Genomic DNA, 25,036 nt, shown 5'->3' on the forward strand with positions numbered 1-25,036 from the left:
TTACACAACTAACAATTCATCATGGCGATGTAACAACATGCAGACGCTCAGGTGTGTGCATGCATACTGAGCAAAAATTAGTACTGCATATTTTGGTGCATATCGTACAATGTCCTTTCTGTTATGTGCTACACTCTCCTATTACATTCGCCGAGCTGAGAAAAACCCCATTTGCCCCACTATGGCATTTATTTCTAATTTAATTGCTCATAAGTGTAATTAGGTCCACTAGAAGAAGCTTGAATAATGACAACAAGATACTCATGATAATGATGATGATGTATTTAGCTCATTACCTGTGATTATTGCACTGCTGACATAATGAGAGTGCATCATGAGTCACGAATGTCTCATCACCGGTGTGCATCACAAGGCACATGTGATTTGTGCTACTGAAGTAGTTCTGTAGGCTGTTGGTGGATGGCGAAAGTATATTACTTTGAAATGATCAGATTGACAGTTGCAAGACATGTCCAATTCTCACATTCATCAGCTGGGCAATCCTCCAGTGCTCGGTTTAGCGACAATAATTAAAGTCATCAAGTTGTCCCTGCCTCGCATAGCACAATACAGTGTTTAACATCCCTATTTACACATTGGTCAAGGTGAATTTATAGGAGTATATGCATATTTAAAATAAACAATAAAGTAACATGTTGCCATTAATGCTTTCATGGCCCGTACTTATAGACATGATACTGTATAGGGTTTTGGGCTTATGCTGTGTCAAGAAAATAAGGTGAAATTCTTAACATTTCACAGAGAACTGTCCACTGCATCTTCAGAAGAAATCTCGACTGTCCACGAGAAAGGCTTCTTAAACAATGACACTTTGAAATTTGGACGTTATAATAGAAGTGGAGATGGTACATTCATTCACCACTAGCTGGCCCCCAAGACATGACACAGTACTAGCGTTCAAAGCAGAAACTGACCAAACCATCACAATCAGTCTAAGCAGTTCACATAACGTGTTTGGATAACATATGACATTGACAGGTGTAAGAAATAGACAACAAGCCTGGAATGAAACATCTGGCGACGAGGGACATACGAATTTGGAAAACACCGAGATGATGTAACAATAGTGAAGGGATAGGGGAGGAACTATTTACGTAAATTCTTAATGGCTGGCAACCATGTATTACTTAATTGATAGCCGGTCTCCCTGTTGAAATTGTTAGGATTTCTACGTATTTCCACAGCTTCCCGTATAATCCTGGACCTGTAGTGTCTACTGTGGGTAAACTATTGCCGATTTGTCAGGTTGGCTGAGACGAATATTACGTTCATGTTCTTTGATATGGGTACTACTGGACCGGCATGTTTGGCTGATGTATACCTTACCGCACTTCTATTATAACGTCTAAATTTCAAAGTGTCATTGTTTAAGAAGCCTTTCTCGTGGACAGTCGAGATTTCTTCTGAAGGCGCAGACCACAGTTCTCTGCAAAACATTAAAAATTTTACCTTATTTTCTTGACACAGCATAAGCCCAAAAGCCTATACAGTATCATGTCATTTACTTGCTTTTTAATTAAGCCACTGAATATAGAATTGTAAAATGAGAAATTTTTAATGATACTGTTCCCTATTTGAACATAAATATATTTTTTTTTCACCGATCTTGACATTTCTGAAAATATTAACATATCTTAATCCCTTTCTTGGTGTTAAAGAGATGGCAAATAGCCATCCTCCTAAAAAAGAAAATTTAACATGCCAGTTGATCACATTTAAGCACTTGTATACGCCATTCAAATGTGCACAGATATGATCCCACAACCTTAGACATAGAAAGTGAGCACCTAAATGATAAACTACAGAACATAGCTGAACAGGAATTTATGAATTTGGTGAATGAAATCCTAGGCCTTATTAACCTTATCCATTTCCTTTGCTCCTAAGATAATGCGAATTCAAACTGTAGTTAAAGGGTAATCCTGTCATCATAATCTTCTTCACATGTTATGCTTATCCTCTGTTTCCTCCACTATCTTCATATTTTAACATAAATTAACATTTGATTTACCTTCAACATACACATAAATGCTGTCTTTCTCCATCTTGTCATCATCCAAGGTTCCATTTTTCTTAAAGCAGTAATAGTATCCAGTATCATCAAACTCTGCATTCTTGAGCTGAAATTTTGACTCTCCTGGGAAAGTTTTAATGGATACCTATGAACAAACAAAAGAACAAACAAACTTATTCCATTATATTTATTTGTTCATCATATGAATAAAATCACACATCATAGTTATCTACTGTATACATATATATATATATATATAATTTGAACGTGTAACGCAGTATTGTGAGAAAACTGCAATACTAACACCTATGTATTATACATTATAAGAAAGTCATCCATCTCAGGATTCCAGGATTAGATCCTTACTGTTTTAAGATTCAGGGAATGATTCACAGGTACATTTCAGGTTTACTGCCTGGTGAAAATTGGCGAGCATTATATGGCCAGCTTTATGTGATTGATTCAAGTCTTCTGAACAGAATTCACTGTGAAAATTCTATAAATTTCCAAGACTCAAATATTCCGTATGTATTGTCACAATGGATGTGTAAGTTTACAGGCAAATTAATGATCTTCTGGAGTTCAATATATTTTTCGTTATTTTTCTCACGCTTCTTTTATCATCAGTTTCATTTTGTTCGCATCTATTGTTGCAACAGGCCACTAGTTGTACTATAAATCAATACATGCATACATACACTGGCAGAACAAAATATCCAAACACCAAGAAGGGGTTGTGCTATATTAACGAACGTTGGTAGGCGTGTTTATAGTTCTGAAAAATGACGTTGATTCAAATTTCCTGCAAATCGCATTAGCGTTCGCTAGTAGCTGCTCCATGACGTTGCACATCGGGTTTGCTTTAAATATGGGCTGTACTGTGCAAAAGCGTTAGTTAACTGTGAGACTGGACAAAGTGACTGTGAGTGGGTCAAGAATGCCTTTACGATGACAGGAGGCCAGAATCAACAGCTCACTGTGGTTGAACGAGTCTGTATAATAGTGCCACGTGAAGGCGGATTGTCCTTCCACGCTATTGCAGAACGACTTGGCAGGAATGTCTCCACTGTGCATGCATGCTGGCAACAGTGGCCATGAGAAGGTATACTCACAAGAAGACCAGGTTCCGGACGTCCCCGAGGCACCACCGAGAGGGAGGACCACCGTATTTGGCGTATGGCTGTGGCGCAGCGCACTGCGTCTGCAGCAGCAATTCAAGCAGCAGTTGGCACAACAGTGACGCAATGAACTATTCAAAATCGATTACTTGATGGAGAGTTCCAAGCCAGACACCCTGCGGCGTGCTTTCCACTTAGCCCAAACCACCACCGTCTGCGACTTCAGTGGTGTCAAGAGAGAGTTCATTGGAGGATGAAGTGCAGGTCCGCTGGATTTTCTGATGAAAGCCAGTTGTGCCTTGGTGTCATTGATGGTCGTGTATTGGTTAGGAGGCGAGGTGAGTACCTATATTCCACCTGTCTGTGGCATCGGCACACTGGACCTTCACTGGGAGTTCTGGTCTGGGGAGCAATTTTCTATAACAGCAGGAGCACTCTCGTGGTTATCCCACGTACCCTGAATATAGATGCGTACATCTGTCTAGTGATTCGACCTGTTGTGCTGTCATTCATGAACAGTATTCCTAGGGGTGTTTTCCAGCAGGATAATGCATGCCCCCATGCCTTTGTTGTAACCCAACGTGCTCTATAGAGTGTTGACATGTTGCTTTGGCCTGCTCGATCCCGCTGATCTGTCCCCAATCAAGCATGTATGGGACATCATTGGACGACAACTCCAGTATCATCCACAACCGGCATTAACCGTCCCTGTATTGACCGACCAAGTGCAACAGTCATGGAACTCCATCCCAATAACTCACATCCAGCACCTGTATGACACAATGCATGCATATTTGCTTGCCTGCATTCAACAGTCAGGCGATTACACTGGTTATTAATGGACCAGCATGGCACATTTGAGATGGAGTTTCTCAAGTGGATATTAACCTGTAGTCTTGTAGGCCTACCTTTAATTAATTAAATATGTTACCTCAACAAATATATTACCAAACTTCCATATTCTACTGTCCTTATTTCATGGTGTTTGGATATTTTTTTCTGCCAGTGTACATACATACATAGTCATTATAGACTGTTATGCTTTTCAGCATTCAGTCTGCAAGCCTCTGTGAATTTACCAAACACTGGCATAATTCTCTATCTGTAACTAACTAGTTTTGTGGCCTTGTTTAGTTCTATACCTGTTATCTTTAAATCATTAGAAACTGAGTCCAGCCATCATCGCCTTGGTCTTCCTCTACTTCTCTTACCCTCAATTACTGAGTACATTATTCTCCTAGGTAAACTATCCTCCTCCATTCACCTCACACGACTCCACCACTGAAGCCAGTTTATGCGTACAGCTTCATCAATCAAGTTCATTCCTAAATTAGCCTTTATCTTATTATGAGTACCCTCATGCCACCTATGTATGCCAGCGATCATTCTTGCTACTTTCAAGTCTGTTACTTCTAACTTATGAAAAAAAACTTCCTGAGTCCACCTAACTTCCACTTTTGTAAAGTAAATTCGGTCTGAAAATAGACCAATGTAAAGACAGTTTTGTCTGGGAGCTGACTTCTTTCTTACAGAATACTGTTAATCACAACTGCAAACACACTGCATTAGTTGCCATTGATGCTTTCACGGCCCGTACTCATCATGATACTGTATAGGCTTTTGGGCTTAAGCCGTGTCAAGAAAATAAGGTGAAATTCTTTACATTCCGCAGAGAACTGTGCTCTACGTCATCAGAAGAAAATTTCAACTGTCCATGAGAAAGGCTTCTTAAACAATGATTTTTGAAGTTTAGACGTTACAGTAGAAGTGGAAATGGTAGTTCATTCGTCACCAGATGTCTCCCCGGATGTAGCACAGCGCTAGCGTTCGAAGCAGAAGCTGAGCGAACCATCAGAATCAGTCTAAGAGGGTCACATAACATGTGTACGTAACATATGGCATTGACATGGTGACAAGCCTGGAATGAAACATCTGGCGATGAGGAATGTATGAATTTGGAAAACACTGATACAAAATAACAATAATGAAGGGACAGGGAAGGGAACTACCTACGTAAATCCTTAATGGCTGGCAACCAGGTATTACTTAATTGCAGTGGCGGTTCGTAATGATAAAAATGGGTGGGGCACGTTCAACATATTAAGAACACTAGGAATCAAATCAATTAAATTAACCTTACCTTTTTATTTCTTGCATATAAAACTGTGATTGTAGGTTCTATTTTTATCTTTGAACACTTGATTTATGCTAAGCTCTGGTCTTGGTCGGCCCATTTCTTTAGCTAATAATCTGTTTTTGTAATTAAGAGAATTTGTTTGTAAGTAGTTTAATGATTCATTTTAAAAACACTTATGCTCGCACAGGAATACACTCAGATACATCAAACTAATCTTCACACACTTTTCAGACTTACAATGAACATCGACACCGATGGGCACGATTAATCTAACAGGCGTACAAGGTGAGCACAGGTTTACTACAAACACTACTTTTGCGCGCGTTTATAATACATATGCCGACAAGAAAGTAGCTGGGTGCTATCTAGTAGGCTGTAGGAGAAGTAAGTTCAAAATATGAACTAGCGCTGAAGTGTCACGTCGTAAAAATACTGTGACCGGGTCAATGGAATTTGCCATAACCCCCTTCACCCCTCACAGCTCGCAGAATGAGGGGATGATGTTCAGGTATAAGAACGAGTCGGTCCCATTCAGGATTAGACCTTTACTATGTTGCCTAGTTTAGTCCAGGGCTGCTAGAACAAGAACAACCATGGTGAATCATAGCCTCTTGAACTCACTGAAGATGGTCGTGACACTAATCGTGCATAATGTTGTTCTGATTTTTTATAATAGTTTTAATCGGTGGAGGGGCACGTGACCATGTGACCTAAAGGCAGAACCGCGCCTGCTTAATTGATAGCCAGTGTCCCTGCATTAGTTTCGTAGCACCTTGATTCAATCTCCCTTACTATATTACCATCCTGGGAGAATACACATCCTAAATACTTAAAATTATCTACCTGTTTCAGCATTGTAATCTCAACCTGACATTCAATTCTCTTAGGTTCCTTATCTACTGACATCACGTTAGTCTTGGAAAGGCCAATTTTCATATCTTACTCAATGCACCTATTTTTAAGTTCCAAGATATTAGAATAAAGGCTTTTATCTCAATCTGCCATTGTTTGCATAGGCCAAACTGCTTACTATATTTCCACCTAACTGAATCCCTTCCTGCCAGTTTATAACTTTCAGTAGATGATCCATGTAAACTATCTACCTTCAATTCACACTGCAACCCAATTGTCAAAAAAATGCCTTTGACTGATTTGAATAATCTGTCCTTAATTCCATAGTCTCCCAGTGTGCTGAACATCTTTTCCCTTGGTAGTCTGTCATATGCCTTCTCTAGATCTATGAAACATAAATATAACTGTCTATTCCTCCTGTAGCATTTTTCAATAACCTGTCACATTTTGAAAATCTGATCCTGATCTGTGATCTGAAATCACACTGGTTTGCATCAAACTTACTCTCAACCACTGATCTCACCCTCCCTTCCAAAACGCCAGTGAATAAATACCTTGCTTGGTATACTGATCAATGAAATACTTTGATAGTTGTTGCAATCTTTCCTGTTCCCTTGCTCATAGGTAGGTGCAGTCACTGCATTCGTCCAGTCAGAAGGTACCTTACTAACATTCCATGCTAATCTTATAACTCTACGAACCCGTGCCTTCCCACTATATTTCACCATTTCAGGTCTAATTTCATCTATTCCTGCTGGTTTATGACAATGGAGTTTATTTACCATCCTTTCCACTTCCTCAAGCATAATTTCACCAACATCATTGTCCTTTTCCTCATGAGTTTGGTGGTTTGCAATGTCACCAGAAAGATTTCCTTTTATGTTGAGAAGATGTTCAAATATTCTTCCACCTGCCCTGTGATTCCTTCCCTGGGATCTGTTATGAGTTCACCTGATTTACACAAAACAGTGTTCATTTTGTTTCTCCCTCCCTTTCTAAGATTTTTACTGTCCAGAAAGATTTCCGTGCCAATTGACCAAGACTTCCCAGGTTATTACCGGAGTCCTCCCATGACTTCTTCTTAGGTTCAACAATTATTTGTTTCACCCTGATTCTTTCAATTACGTACAATTCCTTGTCTGCATCAGTCTATGTTTGGAGCCATATCTGATACACTTTCTTTTTATGGATACAAGCAGCTCTCACTTCATCATTCCATCAAGAGGTTCACCATTCCCCGTCTTTATACACAGTTGTTCCTAGGCATTCCCTTGCTGTTTCTACTACAGCATCTATATCCTGAACCTTCTTACTGGCTATTGTTTGGAACTCTCCACTAATCATATCCATGTAAAGCCTGTGCAATTAACCCCTCAGCAATGCGGAACACTTGAGTGCCGCTTTAACCAGTGGACGGAGGTGATTCAGGTGTGAGCAGAGAGAAAATGCAGGGCTCTCTTTATAAATTAACTGTTACAACAGTTTAGCTCAGATTATTTTCAAATGTTTACAGCAGAGACTCAAAAGAATATAGTTTAGATTCATAAATTTACCTTCATCATCATCATCATTTTCATTCCCTTTGTTCAGCCCCTGCCAGGTCGGGGGTGATGATGGCACTCTTCCACCGTTGCCTCTCCTTCCACCACTCCTCTTCAGTAATTGTATTCCAGTCCAGTCTCCATTTGTTTCTTAAATACTGTTCTTGACAGAGTCCATCCATCTTGTTCTGGACCTCCCTTTTGCCCTATTTCCTTCTATCTTAGCCTTCAACATTTGTTTTGGCATCCTTCCCTCCTCATTCATCATAACATGTCCAAACCACCTCAATTTATTCTTCTCCATCCTATCACTCAGTTTTCTACCCCTGTCTCTTTTCTGACCTCAGGATTTATTACCCTGTCTCTCCTTGTCTTCCCTACCATACTCCTCAGGAACTTCCTCTCACTGGCCTGAATTTTACTCTCATTTCTTGCTGTCAAAGCCCAAGTTCTGATGCATAAGTTAATACAGGGGTATACTACATATTGTACATTATCTCTTTACATTTCATAGAAACTTCTCTGTTCCATACCAGGTTCCTTACATTCTGGTAGAACGTACTTCTCGGTTGTGCCCTTCTGCCGATCTCCTTATCCAACCTTTCATCTTGCATTATTTTACTTCCCAGATATTTGAAGTATTCAACAACCTCAAGGTTTTGTCCCCTGATACTAACAATTCCTTTTCCTTCTCTTTCTCCTCTTGTCATCATCACTATTTTGCTCTTTTCCATACTGGTTTTCATATAATATTTCTCAATATTTTAATTTCAAACCTTTAGTTGGATTTGTACTTCTGTATTGTTAACTCCCTAGATCACTATGTTATCTGCAAACAACGATATTTTCATGTCCCCTCAATATCTTGCCTTTGTTTCCTTTAGAATTTCATCCATAACCATTATAAACATAAGTGGAGACAATGCACTTCCCTGCCTCAGTCCAGTTTGGTTTCTAAACCAATCTGTTCTCCCCACTGGAGTCTGCTTTGACTAGTTCCCTTGATTACCATCTACATCCTTTTCTTTCCAAGGTTTCCCATACCTTTTGTCCGTTGATACTATCGTATGCCTTCTCTAGATCAAGGAATACCATTATCAGATCTTTTTCATATTCCCAATGTTTTTCCATCAGTAACACATGGTAAATATAGGGTTTATCATTGACCTACCCTGTTGAAATCCATACTGCTCTTCTTCTAAATCTCTTTCCACCCTTCCTCTCATCCTCCTTTCTGTTATTCTATCCGATATTTTGGCTTCTTGTGAAAACACTGTAATTCCTTGATAATTTTAACATACCTTCCTATCACCTTTCTTAAATACTGGTATTATTACACCTTTACACCGATCGTCAGGTACTTGCTTTTTCCTCCATATACCGTACATCTTAGCAGCCTATATAACCAATGTAGACAAATAGGTCCTGCTGCCTTTATAATTAACACAAACATTTCATCTATCCCTGCTGCTTTTCCTGTTTTCATTTGTTTAACAGCCATTTCCACCACTGCCATTGAAACACTCTCCATTTCTGGATCATCCTCATTTACCACCACAGTCTCTTCTGCATCATTTCTCACATTCAGGAGTTTATTGAAATAGTTTTTCCACCTATTCTTTATCTCCTCTGCAATCTGTTATTACATGTCCACTTTCTTCCTTTGCTTGTTTTTGGTAGAATTTTTCTTTTCCCTTATTCTTTATCAATCCATACAAGATCCTTTTTCCACCATTTACATCCTTTTCCATCTCTTGTGTGAATATCTCGCAACATTTTTTCTTTTCCTCATTTACCACTTTTTTACACTCACCTTAATTTCCTGATACTTAATATTACTTCCTTCTTTCCTATCTTTATTCCATTCTTCCCATGCTTTCTTCTTTTCTTTAACAACCTCCTTTACCTTTTCATTCCACCAAGGTGTCTCCTTTTCCTTCACTCTTGCTGAAGTTCTGCCACAAATCTTCACTGCACAGCTTACACATGTGTTTTTAAATTTGGTCCGTTCTCCTTCTACACTTTCTATTTCTGATACAGGGATGTGTTGTTTTAATTCCTCCTGAAATTTCCCCTGAGTTCTTTTATCTTTCAATTTCCATACTTTTATTTTCTTCGTCTTTTACTCTTACAATTTTATTTATTTTCAGTTTTGCTACCACTACTCTGTGTCTCCATCAAATGACTCACCTGGTAGTGCTGTTATGTCCATTAACAGTGTACCGTTTATTTTCTCAACCACAATATTATCAATAACTGTTTTTGTGGGGTTTTTTTTACCCCAACCATATCTAGTGATCTTTCTACTATTCTTCTTTCTAAACCAAGTATTACCCACAATCATTCCATTTTTCTCACAAAAGTCAAGCAACTTATCTCCTTTGCTGTTTCTTTCTCCATATCCAAAGCACCCAATCAATTCTTTACCAATTCTGTCAAATTCCAACCTGCATATTGAGTCCCCCATGACTATCACTTCCACATTGGTGATTACTTCCTTCAGTGTCCCCAAAAATTCTTCTATATTTTCCTGTTTCCAGTTTGTGGTGCATAAACTTGGATAAAATCTTTCAAATCTTTCACTCCTTCTTCCGTCCCCAGTCACACTCTGATTATTCTATCACTAACGCAGTCTACCCCATCCACATTTTCATCCAGGATTTTGTTAACAATGAGTCCTACTCCATTCTCCTCCACTCCAGTACAGGGTGTACCCTCTACTCATTCCCTTCACTCCCTTTCTCCTCCACTTGACCTCACTAGGTTGCATCATTGCAACATTCTCTTTCTCCATAAAATCAATCAATACCTCTGATTTTCCCATTATGGTCACAACATTTATTATTCCCACCTTCATAATATTAATATTATATTTACTTTATAATCTACTAATGGAGAAGAGACCTTCCACATTTTATTCAGAATGAAAGTGACATTCTTCTATTTGCATGGGTTATTTCACAATGCAATGAAAACTAGGATAATCGTTGCCTCAGAAACTTTGAACAGAAGAACCGGGAACATTTGTTCAAGATTCATTTTGCACAACTCCCAGGTTAATGGGACAATTAGTTTATGAGAAAGAGAAAGAGAGCATGTACACTCATATTCATAAAAAACAGAACACCTTGAAAGACTAGAGATAGGAAGTTCATATTCACAGGACATGTTCATTAGTATGTTCTCCAGAAACAATTAGAATTTCAGTCACATAGGTTCAGCATGTGTCCTGTTGCCTAGTAGGCTCTGGGTCCTCCGTGGGCACTGATAACTCGTTCTATGCGTGATGGCATCGAGGCGTGAATGGCGTCCTGGCGTAGAGCCATCTATGGTGCATTCACCTGATTCCACAGTTCATCTTTGGTGGTTGGCATTGGGTCACAGCGCCACACCCATTGTTTCAGCACATCCCACACAGTTTCGATTGGTGACAAGTCTGGTGATTGGGCGGGCCAGGGCAACAGTCTGACATCCTGTGACAACAAGAAGGCACGTGTTCGTGCAGCAACATGTGGTTGCGCATTGTCTTGCTGAAATATGGCGTCTGGGGTGTTGTGCAGAAAGGGTATGGCTACGGGTCGCAGGATGTAATTTGCATGGGTCAAACTGGTCACAGTGCCCTGGACATGCACCAACTGTGATTTGTGGTTGTACCCAATAGCATTCCACACTATAAGACCTTGAGTTGGCGTTGTACGTCTTGTGCAAATGCAGTCAATGTGATGCCTCTTCCCCTGTCTGGGGCGAACCAAAATGCGGCCATCATTTTCAAACAAACAGAACCTGGATCATATGAAAACGCTATCTACTGCCATTCCTATGCCCAGTGATGTCATTCCGCACACTATTGCAGTCTAGCATGTTTATACACGTTAGTCAAAGGTAGGAGGAGAAGTGGATGAGCCGCCAGTAATTCAGACCGTAATAAACGGCGATGGACTGTCACTCCTGATAGTATACGATGTGTTACACTGTTTCACTGTTGCACCAGAGCTGAAGAGGGCGCAGATCTGTCCTGCAATAAGGTGTCGATCTTCTTGAGGGGTGGTCTGGGTTGTGCGACCAGACCCATCTTGTCGTGTTCTACAGCCTTCTGTGAACCATTCTGTACACGCCCGTTGCACTGCCGACACAATTCGTACCACACGAGCAGCAACTTCCCGGATGGATGCATCATGTTCTCTCATGCCAATAATGCGCCCTCTTTCAAACTCACCCATTTGATAGAATGGTTCTCACATACATCTGCAATGTATCCTGCACCTCTGCTCATGTCACACTGATCCATTACCTTTGGTTTATAGTAACAACAAGAGCCGCAGGCACGTTTTACCAGTCGGTGGTGGTGCGCCGAGATATCAAAGTGGTCCTTGAACCTGAGGGCTCCATGTCTTCAGAACATACTAATGCACATGTCCTGTGAATATGGACTTCCTATCTTAAGTCTTTCAAGGTGTTCTGGTTTTTATGAAGATGAGTGTAATTTGGCATGTTTTGTCGTCCGATACTTGGTGTGCGCACCATGCGTTTTCATTCCTGATGATATGTATGCACTGTCACTTTGCTCAGTTCAGTCTTGTTTAGTGCTGTCATTGTCTGATTTATTAAAACTTAATTACTTTTTTTTCTCATTCAAACTGTACCATGCCATGCTTCTGCACCACGAAATGTCGTATTTCAAAGTGAGAGTGAGTCAAATAATTTTGAGTTGTAAGAAGTTTTAATGCGTTGAAAGAATTATAGGAATCCTCTACAGATGGTGTCAACATGTATATCAGTGAAAAGATGCTGATTTATACTGTCAATCTACATAAGAAGATGTCGTATAATGACGCATATATCCGCTAGAATGCAGCAGAAATTTAAGTCTGTATGATCTCAAGTGAAAATAGGTCAGACTATTTCAAACTCTTTAGAAAGAAATAAAGAAGCACTGCTTAGGGCTGATTCTTACATACAAGGAAGGCATTGATCATCACCTTCAAGGATATACCATTTCCATCTCGATGACTTCAATACTTTACAGGCTAGAACAAACGAAGTTAAGTCTACAGGGGCTATACCATGAGTGGAGGTCCATGACATGTGAAGTAAACAGGATCTATACAATGTATTGAACCCTTTAAGGAAAGGTCATGGGTTTAGTATGGAGATCGGCGTCGAGGGGTTAAATAACAGCTCTGGGTTTATTTTATGGGAAGCATGAGTGTGAGTATGTCAGAGGAGTTGTCAGATCACACCTGCCCATCTTGCTACGCTGAGCAAGAACGCCAGGCAACTGCCGCCAAAGTAGGTGAGCTGTTGAACAGGTGAGGGTGGCCTAGAGTTTGCATATTTTGGTGAGAAAATTAAATCGAGTTGTGTTAATGCCTGTAATCAGAGCTTATGTTCACATCATACTATATTTTGCGTATAATGCTAAGGATATTCCCATAACTTCCAAATATCAGTAAATCCCTCACTTAAATGGACAATCGCTCACAGTTGCATTTCCTTTTTATATTGCACTTAGTAGGGACGAATTGCTTAGAGCTTTTATGTGGCATGGTTCATATTCTCCTATACCACAATTGGTATTGCAGATAAAAAATTGTGAGCAACAAGGGGGGATCAAATATAAGAGGATTTAATTTTTTTATTTAAATTCATTTATTGAAAAACACAAGGCAATGACAATTTATTTTTCCACATAGTTTCCTGCTTTGAAAACACATTTGTCCCAGTGTACAGGCAACTTTTTGATGCCCCATCATAAAAAGAACAGGGTCGCATCACCAGCCAGTTGTGGATGAAGTTTTCCACACTCTCATATCTTCCAATCGTTTGCCTCCTAGAGCTTCTTTAAGCAGTCCGAACAAATGGAAATTGCAGGGTGATAAGTCTGGACTGTAAGGAGGATGATCAAGATCCCTCTGTAACTTATTCAAAGTGGAGGACTATCTTTGAAGACCAGAATTTTCTCCCTAATTCTTATAATTTGGGAAACACAGAAGGTGCCTGCCGGCATGAAAAATGCCATTATAATAACCATTTTCAAGAAAGGTGATTGAGGTATCTGTGACAATTACTGTGGCATTTCCTTACTGTCCATAGCAGGAAAACTTGTGGTGAGGATTTTATTGAACCATCTTCAGACTGTCTCTGAAATGGTACTGCCTGAGTCTCAATGTGGATTTATGCCATGATCTTTTGTGCTAGACAAATCCAAGAAAAATGCAGAGAACAACAAGTATTAGTATTAGTATTTTGTGATCTAGAAAAGGCCTTTGATTCTATTCCTAGAGAAACTATCTGGATGGTACTATTTCGCTTTGGCTGTCCTGAATGTTTTGTAGGCTTAATCCAGACTCTTCATGATGGAATGGTCGAACGAGTTCTTCACCTGAAGAGCTATAAGAAGAATTCCCCATCACAAATGGGCATAACCAAGGCTGCGTGCTTGCCCCCACCCTTTTTGCCCTGTACTTGGCAGCCATGCTTCATAAGACTTTTCCTATTGACTATGTAGGCACAGAAATTAAGTTTTGGTATGACGGCACACTGTTCAACCCAACCAAACATCGTTCTCACAGACTGACTCATAATACTCACATAATGGAGCTTCAATCTGCTGATGACAATGCAACACCTGTTCATACACCTGAAGAGCTTCAAACATCGATCACCTGTTTTAAGGAAGCTGATGAACGATTTGGTCTGACCATCAACACCCATAAGACTGAAGTACTTGCACAGCCTGCACCAGGTGGTACCATCCCTGAACTGATGATGCTTGTTGTTTAAAAGGGCCTAACATCTAAGGTCATTGACATCTGTCTCTGAACTAAATGTCACCATAGCAGGAACACCTCTTGAACAGTAGACCACTTCACCTTGGTAGTACTGTATTTACGCGAATAATCCCTGCATACATTTTTTAGAAATTCCAGGCACAAAATTGGGGAGCGGGTTTTATTTGAGTCAAGGTTGGCAACACGCTCCTGGTTCACATAGTTTTCAATGTTGGGTGTACAGTTATGCTTTGTGTAACTGCAGATGGAAGAAAACTGTCCCCATATGTCATATTTAAATGGAAAACAATTCAGACTTTTAAATACAAATTTGCCTTTACATTTAAGAATATAGTTTTTACAGAGTATTTTAAATTTGAATGTTCTCGGTGTCATGATAGAACATGTTTGCCAGAACATGCAGGGGTAGCTTTCTGCACTTCTGCTCATTTTGGTGTGTCTGCAGTGAGTTTAATAGTTGCTAAGTGTGAGAGAAATCATAATTCATTAGTATTCAGATTTTACTGTATCAAAAAAACTAACAAACGAGTTTGCAGGTGTGTCTGTTTCAAGTGTTTACATTGCACAAAAACAGATGTAGCTAAAAGGACATTATACTATCCCCACTATTCTTCAGTGTTACATTTAGATGGAATAGGTTTACATACGCAGATAAAAGACATACAACATTTTGAAAAATTTGCTTCCCATTACAGCAGTGGAGAAACTAGTGGCTACAGTGCGGAGATTTGCCACTGCAGCTCAATGATCACTTTGGATGAACAGATGGCATTGTTTATACTGGCTGCGCATGTTTTTACATGCAGCGGGAGTGATTTTTTTAGTATATTAACTATATTTTGGAATATAGTGAGTGTGAAAATGCCATCGTGCTTTGTGCCGGGGTGTTGATCTGGTTACAGGTCAGGTGAAGGTAAACATTTCTTCTCACCACCTGAACTGAGCATTTCTCTGAGTGGGCTAGAGTGATTCCAAGAAAAGACATGCATTGTGCGCATAAGTCTAGGATTTGCGAGTGTCATTTTTCAGATCTTATTATAAAGGTAGCCTCGTTTATTATTAATGGGGAAAAATTTGAAATCCCGAGAATAAGGTGGAGCTTAATGCCAGGAGCTGTCGCTCACATTTCATACCAAACTTACCAGCCTATTTAAGCTATCCTGGAAAATTTGGAAACCCCCATTCAAACGAGAGTTACTCAAAGAACATGTTGGCAATGACAACAATAACAGTAGTAGCTTAGAATCCAATGAACTAAATTTTCCCTCTGCATCTAAAATACTTAATAGTGACGATAATGTAAAAATAGAAGAACCTGGTTGCAGTTTATCCTGTAAAGTAGCTGATAGTGACATTGATGCTTCTAGAACTATTCTAAATTTGAGGAGACAAGTTAAAATCCTTGGTAGGTATTTAATTAGAACCAAAAAGAAATTAGTTGCATGCAGAGCTAAATTAAAGCATGTACACATGCTGCAGTCTGTGCATACACCTACCAAACTCGCCTTAAATTCGACTGCAAATTGCGAGTCAGTGATAGATTCCCCCCTCACTTCATTTGTTAGTCATATCCGCGCAATGGCTAAAGAAAGTGAACGTAAGAATAAAGAAATTAAAGATTCCACAGAGGTTAAAATTAAAGAAAAAATAGTACTCACAGACTGGGAAAATGAAATAACTCTTCCTTACGAGGGAAACCTCACAAAACAGAATTTAGTGTTTCACTTGGCAGGCTACATAGTAAGAAAAAGTGACAAATATGTTGACTGCTTAGATTGTGCTCGCACCCTTTGTAGTGAAGAGCCACCTGAGCTACTGGCAACGTTTACCCTCATTAAAGATTATGGCATGAAGAAAGGCTTGCGATACTTGACATATCCTTCACCATGTGTGTTAAGATTACTATTGCATGTAGAAGAGGTCGCCTCAGGAAAATTGCGATCAGAATACAATTCAAGGGGTGTTATATTTTTTGCATGTTTGGACAGCATAGACTCTAGAGTTGTCTGACCCACAGACTTTGGATGCAGCAGTAATCGCAGAAATGACCTCGTGGGTAAATTAGTGTTTCATTACATTAGGTACCAATTATTTTTCCGTACAAAGAAAATAACAAAAGAGCTGCTATCGTCCAAATCAGCGAAATCGTCCCGGAAGTTCTCTAAGGTTTTGGACAACTAACGCTTTCAAGGGTGAGTTAAAGCTTTTTGTATATGTCATAGATAATGTGAAATGCATAATCATTTCAACTATACCTCAATACTTTGTAAGTCATTTCAGAATTACTGATGTCCAAATCTTTTCGGAGGATAACATTAAGCCATTAAATTAGTGTGTTTACCAGCTTCCTCTGTTCAAATATTCCTGGACTGTACACACATGGCATATGAAAGGGAATAATTCAAAAGTCATTCTGGCAACTGGAGGTCTTAGAGAATTTATTTCGTGTACGTTTTGTATATTGCCTCACCCGCTTATTGTATTAACACGAGCAGCGTGGTTCATCCATAGCTACACTAGCACAGTCTGCCGCCACTGCCTATTAACTACAAGAGAGCAGTCACTTTCTCTTTCCATACGCTATGTACAAATTAAAAGAAACACACTCATGTTAACTTACTATACATGGAAGATGGTGAGAATGGTCACTATTATTGGATTAAGAATTTAAGTAGACTTGTAAGGTCAATTATCAAAACATAAATGTAAATATTGCTTGTGTGATGGATGCTTGCAGTATTTTAGAACTGCAGATCATCTAACAAATCAGTCTAAAAGGGACTATAATCATATATACAGAGTGTCTCCAAACCTTTTGGGTCAAATTGAAACAGGTGATAGTGGGTCCACCACCGATTATATTGAGATAAGGAACCAATGGTCGGAAATGCATATTTATTGCTATATGGACATACACAGCATATACCGCATAACAACAACATAGCTCATAGTAATTGTTCAAAGCGATGACTGCCACTCTCAATGCATGCATGGCAACAGCACATGAAATTCTGCTGCACTTTCTCAATGATCCCTGGTGTCTTTTGTACCAGGAGACAGACAGCTTAGACCCTAGCAAGTAGGTCTTCATCCGTTTCTACGGGAGGTTTTATACACCAACTTCTTGACGTAACCCCAGAGGTGTGAGATCCAGCGATTGTGCTGGCCATGAGACAGGACCTCCCCTTTTAATCCAATGATGAGGGTACATGTTATTCAGGTGCTCGTGGACATTAACATAGAAGTGGGCTGGTGCACCGTTGTGTTGAAACCACATCTTTCGCCACACCAAGGGGCACAGTCTCCAGGTACTGTGGCAGCACATCTCGCAGGAACACCAGGTAACGCGATCCAGTCAAATGGGGAAGCAGCAAATAAAGTCCTTTAGGTGATCTCAGTCAATGCCTGTCCATATGTTGACAGAGAATCGTTGCTGGTGGCCACCGATATGGGTGGCATGGAGATTGTCCTCACTCTAGACATGGCTGCTGCAGCTGCTGAAAACACCATCATGAATAAATGAGGCCTCATCCTTGAACAATACAAACTGTACAAAGTTCGGCACTACAGCACTGCGGTGGATAATCCATTGACAGAAGTGAATGCGGGGGTCAACATTCGTTGGTCCCATTGCTTGCATTGTTTATGATAGGGGTGTAATACCTGTTCCACCAGCACTCTCCGCACTGTATCCTTTGACGTGTGCGTTTCACGGGCAAGTTGACTGGTGCTTATTGCTGGGAGGTCGGCCACACGATCCAACACCATTTCCTCAAAGAATGGCGTTCGGACATGTCTTTGGTGAGAACCTTGGCCAGCTCACTGTAGCATGAACGACCCCGTCTTTCGTAAGTTGTTATCCACGGAGATAAACGTCTTCCAATTAGGATGACGCCTGTTGGGAAAGTGTTCTCTGTACATTCGTGCTGCTTTACGGGCACTACGTCCTGCCGCACCATACATCAAATTCATGTCTGCAAACTCTTGTGACGAGTAACGTTCCATCTTTGACTATGCGTCATGCACTGTACACAGTAACACACCTCACCATGGACACATCACAAGCTGTCTGATGCAATGGAAAACTGATGCCAGGGATAGTGGCGTGCATGCAGCACAGGTTAATGCACCGGTGTGATGCATGCGGTCATCACATGACACACGTGCTATGAGCTAAGTTGTGTACAGTACGTCTGTTTGGTGGTCAGAGGTGTATGCTGTTTATCACCTGCTGCCTGTTCCAGTGTACAATAGACATCCGGGATCTTTGCGAGAATGCAGTAGAACTGCTTGCACCATTGCAATGCATGCATTGAGACTGATGGTTGTCACTTTGAACAATTACTATGAGCTACATTGTTGTTATGCAGTGTATGCTATGTATGTCCATAACACAATAAATATGCATTTACAACCATTGGTTCCCTATATCAGTATAATTGGTTGGTTGTGGACACTTTATCACCTGTTTCAATTTGACCGAAAAGCTTTGAGTCACCTGTATACAGTTTTATCTACTTCAGAGAAAAATATTTTGAAATCCGAGAATTATAATTATAATAAGCTGTTGTGGGTACCGTTTGTTATATATGCTGACTTTGAGGCTATTCTCAAACCCTCAGATCCAAGCATATCTTTTACCAAATCTACACACATACATGATGTGTATAACTTTGATTATTATATCAAATACAATTACAATAGATCACTAAATTAGAGATACATAGGAGTCCTGATGCAGAAAAAAAACTTTTAGAAAGTCTTGAGAGAGATGCTGTACGTCTGAGCTGTATTTTAAATTCCAACATTCCAATGAAATCTCTAACTGAAATTGAGCTACAGTAACATGATAGTACTACAAATTGTGGTATTTGTGGAAGTGAACATGACAGCTTATAGATTTCCTGCACATAAGAGCTGCAACTTGAAGTACAACGTTCCTAATTTCATCCCTGTTTTTTTTTTTTTTTTACACAATTTATCCGGTTATGACTCACACTTCATTATTAACCCCTCAAGCCGGGAGCTCGGTACACACTAGCTTGCTCTCAGGTGGGGAGCGATTTCCCTGATTGAAGAAAATATTTAATTACTTGATTAAAAACAACCTTAAACTAAAATGGACTATTGAAGGGCCAAAAGAGAAATATTTACTTGAATATAATGTATTTAATTGTTGAAAAATTTGATTATTTTAATTTTTCAATACTTTGTGCGAAAACGTACTATAAGTGCTTTCACACTGTGAAATCGAGATTGCTTCTTCCTAACAGCAAAGCTCTGGTTTTTGTTTATACATTAACTTTCAACTGAATATTTTAGGCAGTTTACTATCAATCTCTGCCTGGAAATAAATGTTTCTGTATATGTAAATTGTAGATTTACAAAGTTTACATGTACTTAAAAGATACAATGGAATAAATTATAATATGAAATTTTCTGTTATGTTAGTTAGCGTTTTCGAGGGATCAAGTTTATATAGCCTCCCTACAATTCATAAGTGACATAAACAGACTATATTACACTACAATACAGGTAATATTTACAGTATTTACAGTCTTCACAGTGTTATGTCTTTTACAGCTGTTCATTATGATACACACGGAAGTAAGTCATGTTATATAACCTGTCTTGCCTTCGCATAATTTATATAATTCCATTCCGAAACGTGGTTCTTTTCTTGTTATGTAAACTTTCCACCCTAGCCACCCTTTCCATAGCAAGAGCTTCTCATCAATTGACATTTTGCCATCAGGGGTATAAGTAGAGGCATGATTTTTTCGCTTTAACGATAAACGCGGCAAAAAATATTATGAAGCGATTTTGAGATATCCTTAATAATCATATGATTCTGGTTATGAAATCAGTGATTTTGTTTTCACGAATTACAGCGAATTAAAGCAATGAGGCCACTTTAAAGCGAAATGCACTTACTTCGCGATAAGTGCAAAAATGCAGCAAAATTCACTGAAAATAACTATCTTGAAACTGTATTCCAATATCACGCGTGTGAAAAGAATCAGATAACAGAATTACGATATCTCAATTCAACAGAAGTATCTCTTCGTATTAATTAAAATTGTAAAAACCCTTAATGGTATGGCCACATAGAATGACAGCTGCGGCTATATATAGTGAAAAGGGCAATTTGTTACTAACCTTGATTAGGCCTATATTATAGTTCTAATCAAGATTAAGTTACATAAGGCATAATGAATGATTAGCAATTTTGTTTCTCTTTATTCATGTATCTTTCACATAAATAATTCACAAATCTCACGAATTAAACATTTTATGAATAATTTTATGAAATGATTAAAGTGAAATTAATGCGATGGGGTCAGCCCTATTTCGCGAAATAACGCGAAAAATTGTTTTTTTCGTGAAATCGAACAAAAATTAATGCAAAAAAATCATGCCTCTAGGTATAAGCTTCCAAAAATTTTGCTAACAGGTGGTCAAATACTGGATTTATCTCATATATTTTGGGAGGAAGTTGTGCATTATTCACCTCATTGTCAGAGATATGTAAGAAGCTGTGGAGGAAAATCTAATAATAATAATAATAATAATAATATTGTTATTGGCTTCACGTCCCACTAACCACTTTTACGGTTTTCGGAGACACTGAAGTACCGGAATTTAGTCCTGCAGGAGTTCTTTTGCATGCCAGTAAATCTACTGACAAGAGGCTGACCTATTTGAGCACCTTCAAATACCACCGGTCTGAGCCAGAATCGAACCTGCCAAGTTGGGGTCGGGAGGCCAACGCCTCAACTGTCTAGGCCACTCAATCTGGTGACAAAAAAATCTCTTCTGTGTCATCAGCTCATGGAAAATAGGCGTAGTGAACAAGGGATTGCGAGAAATAGTGTCTTAATTTAGGTTTCTGTACAATCCCCTGCGGCAACAGAATGGCCATAAGAAGCTTTATTTCGTCCTTATTTGTCCAGACACGGTCTTGATCTTGATTCCTTCCTTTCGTCTTACTAAACTGGATTTTATGTGTGATTTCCCGCTAGGCATCTTTTGTCTGTTCAGCTATGTTCTGGCATATCTCATCATTAAAAAGTAATTAAAATATTTTGCTCAGTTTTGTTTTCCCTTTACATCACGGTGGAAATTTCCATCAAACCAGGAATTTCTTTGTCCATTTTCAGTATAAGTTGACGAAGAACTTGCAATGGTTGAATTGTAATCAGTATTATCGTTACAACTGTCACTGTCATGATCGCTACCTGAACTGGAATCGAACATGTGTTGTCTCTTTTGCGACTGCTGAACATTCACATCAGCTACATCCAAACCCTGTATATTCGAGTCTGCAGTATTTATTCCAGGTAATTTCCTGTCACTTGAATTCCCCTTCGGCAGAACTTACTTCACTAATATCACAATTCTCCCCACTAAATTCCAACAATTCGTTTATCATGACCCGTAAATCATCTTCCTCTAACAGTGGGGTCCGGTAATTTGTTATAGATATTTTAGTGGAATAAAGTGTAAGAAAAAGGATCGAATAGAACCCTGGTCTCAGCAGTTTGGATGGAAAACATGGAATATGACTATTACAGATGCGTATGACAATAAAATGTTGTGTAACTCGCGATAAACACACACTCCAGTCGTGAAGGAAGAACTCAAGACTGGGGATAATAAATCAGGTTACAGTTCTAAAATGTCATCAGAGAGGCCTGTTCAGCATCATAATCTATAGAAATCCCTTCTACAGCAATATTATTATATCCAAGGGACAATTAGGTGATGAGCTAAAGCTTCAGCGCGGAGCTATTAGGCCTTAGGTCGTTCTTGCCCGGACTTAGCTGCATTCTTTATGTTGCAACTCATGGATGACACATTGGTATTGGGAGAATATAGTTGAAAAAATTCACAACAGAGAGCAGACTCATCCAGAATATGCTGCTGAAAAGGAAATAAACCTCTGCAGGCAGGCAACTGAGAAAAGAAATATAATTTGAATCGGCGGATATATCCGCGTTCCCCATCGAGCACGCGACTTGCAACCGCGGATCTTGTCGCATCGCCCACCAAATGGGTTAAAGAGCTTGGAGCTTCCGATGAGAAAATTCATGCGATTCCAAATAATAAAGAGCTTTACATATTCTTCATGAAGTATGTTAAAATTGGCAATGGGTATGATGTAAAATTATGATTTATTGATTCCTTTCGCTTTATGCCTAGCAGTTTTGATAAGCTTTCTAGTAATTTGCAATCTGAACATTTCACCGAAATTCAAAGCTTCTTTTCAGATGAAGGTCATTTTAATTTAATTTGACATGTTCTTTACGAAGTAAACAAACCTTCTACAGCTCACAGTTATTACATCACTCCACATCATATCACGGACTGGTGTAGGGAAGTAGAGCTGGTGAATAGGAGGTTGCTGGATCAGCTTATTTTATCTACTCAATATTTTTCATTCTTTGAACGTAGGCCTCTGTTTCCTAGCACTGAGATTCTCAAGTCTCTTCAGCAGATGAAATTATATAGAGCGGCATTCAGGTTGTCTTTCAACATCACCATTTCTAGAGCAGAAAACCATTCTGAATGCATTGGCCCTTATTATCACCATCACCATTCATCCGTTTCACTATCCATAGCATCCTGGAGACATTTTATTATTTCATCTTTATTTAAAGTTTGAAAATCTTGATCAGCATCATTTTACAGCCACTCATTTACATCATTTTCATCAGAGGTGTTTTTGTACTGTATTATTGTAAATCACACCCGTGATGTGATGTGGAGTGATGTAATAACTGTGACTCATTTTCTTTCTGTGGCTGCAGATGTGGGTGCAATACTGCCATAAGACTAGAATGGGAACTCAGAGAATTTTCTCTTGGTAGCGTGGATTGGCAACCACGGGACATCTAGCTGAGTCTGTCATTACTTCTACTTATTTTGGGTGGGGGTAGGAGGTGGAATACTTAGAATAGAATAATTAGAATAGGAACTCAGAGACTTTCCTCTTGGCAGTGTGGCTTGGTGACCATGGTGCCTCTAGCTCCTTGGTTGAATGGTCAACATAGTGGCCTTCAGTTCAGAGGGCCCCAGGTTCATTTCCTGGCCAAGTTGGATATTTTAATATTAAATTGTTCATTTTTGTGGCTTAGGGACTGGGTGTTTGTGCGTCCCCAACATCCCTGCAACTCACACACGATATGCAACACTATCATCCATCACAATAACATAATTTCCCATACTTGGCTGATGCCACTCACCCTCGTGGGAGGGTCTGCCTAACAAGAGCTGCATGACGCTAGTAAAGCCATATGAAATTACTATTATTATCAGAGTCTTCAAATCCTGAAATTGACTGGAACAGTCTGTAAATTCATTACCTACTCTGCTGCTATTCAGAGCCATTCCATTTGGTGTTCGTTCTGTTGACCAGAGTTTATTCCACGTACTTTTAAAATTATCTTTTGTTATCAATTTCTATGATTTAGCTAACATGTAGCCATAGTCCTTAAAATTTAGCCCTTTAGAAAACAACAACACTCTCTTGGTCATTGTTTGCTAGTTATCCATACGATGAATCAAGGCAGTGACATTTGTGGTATGAACATTACCTTTAAGTCATCATCAACTGTATACTGCATTCTTTTTAGAAAATGAATGCCCTAAAAATTTTAGTGAAAAAATGTGTGTTTGGATGAATGACATTCAGAAAATTTGCATTTCTCTGTATTTTGGTTTCTTTATGCAACTGCCTAGTTTCACAATTGTACAGCAAGTAAGATAATACTGAGGTCCTATGACAATATTTAAGCAATCTGCTCATTTGCTATTTTCACACACATTACACCAGCAGGTTTTAAGTTGCTAGACAAGTGATCTCAACATAATGCCCTATTATTCCCAACTTACATATCAGCTGAGAACTAGAAATATGATGGGCAGGTCACATTACCTTCTTCTTTGCAGCAGCAGGATAGTACCAGTCCAGAGGTCCATCCCCTTTACAAGTCAGCTCAATACTTTCTCCTTTGTCTATCAGTATCTCTTCTCCAGGAGGATCTGTGATTGTTGGACTATGGGCGCAGTGGATACCTGAAAAAATCACATTATATATTGTACACATTTGAAGATCACAAGAGTAAAACCATGATTACCATTTTCCTACTTTTTTTTTCAGAAGAGTAATTTTAAAGTTCAAAAAATTCTCAAATAAAACCATACAATCCAACCTCTTGTCTATTTTGGTTTGATCATTTATTATTTATTGTTATAGTACTGAAATGATTTTGTTAGTCGCAACGTGAACCGTATCCTCAATCTTTTTTGGTGGGTGGGCAGGTGGGTGTCAGAGATTTTACCACAATCCTTTTTCCCTAGTCCCTAAATCAATCAATCAATCAATCAATCAATCAATCAATCAATCAATCAATCAATCAATCAATCAATCAATCAATCAATCAACACTGATTTCCATTTAGGGCAGTCACCCAAGTGGCAGAATTCCTAAGGTTTTCCTAAGTTGAATACCAAATTGGCGATGCAGCTTTTCAGAAGTTCAGTTTCAATAGAGCACTTAG

The 25,036-nt window shown here is 39.2% G+C and overlaps 1 protein-coding gene across 1 annotated transcript in view; it reads right to left on the reverse strand.

The window, feature by feature from the left end:
* LOC136866092 (macrophage colony-stimulating factor 1 receptor) overlaps positions 1 to 25,036 on the reverse strand; it is a 67,883-nt gene that overhangs the window by 6,474 nt on the left and 36,373 nt on the right. Inside the window, exons 2-3 of the mRNA XM_067142755.2 lie at positions 24,412 to 24,551; positions 2,033 to 2,180 (exon numbers count right to left, since the gene is read on the reverse strand). Of these exons, the coding sequence (XP_066998856.1) occupies positions 2,033 to 2,180; positions 24,412 to 24,551 (288 nt within the window). The remainder of the gene's footprint in view (positions 1 to 2,032; positions 2,181 to 24,411; positions 24,552 to 25,036) is intronic.

The sequence above is a fragment of the Anabrus simplex genome, chromosome 3 (assembly GCF_040414725.1).
Source record: "Anabrus simplex isolate iqAnaSimp1 chromosome 3, ASM4041472v1, whole genome shotgun sequence".
NCBI classification, from domain to species: Eukaryota; Metazoa; Arthropoda; class Insecta; order Orthoptera; family Tettigoniidae; genus Anabrus; species Anabrus simplex.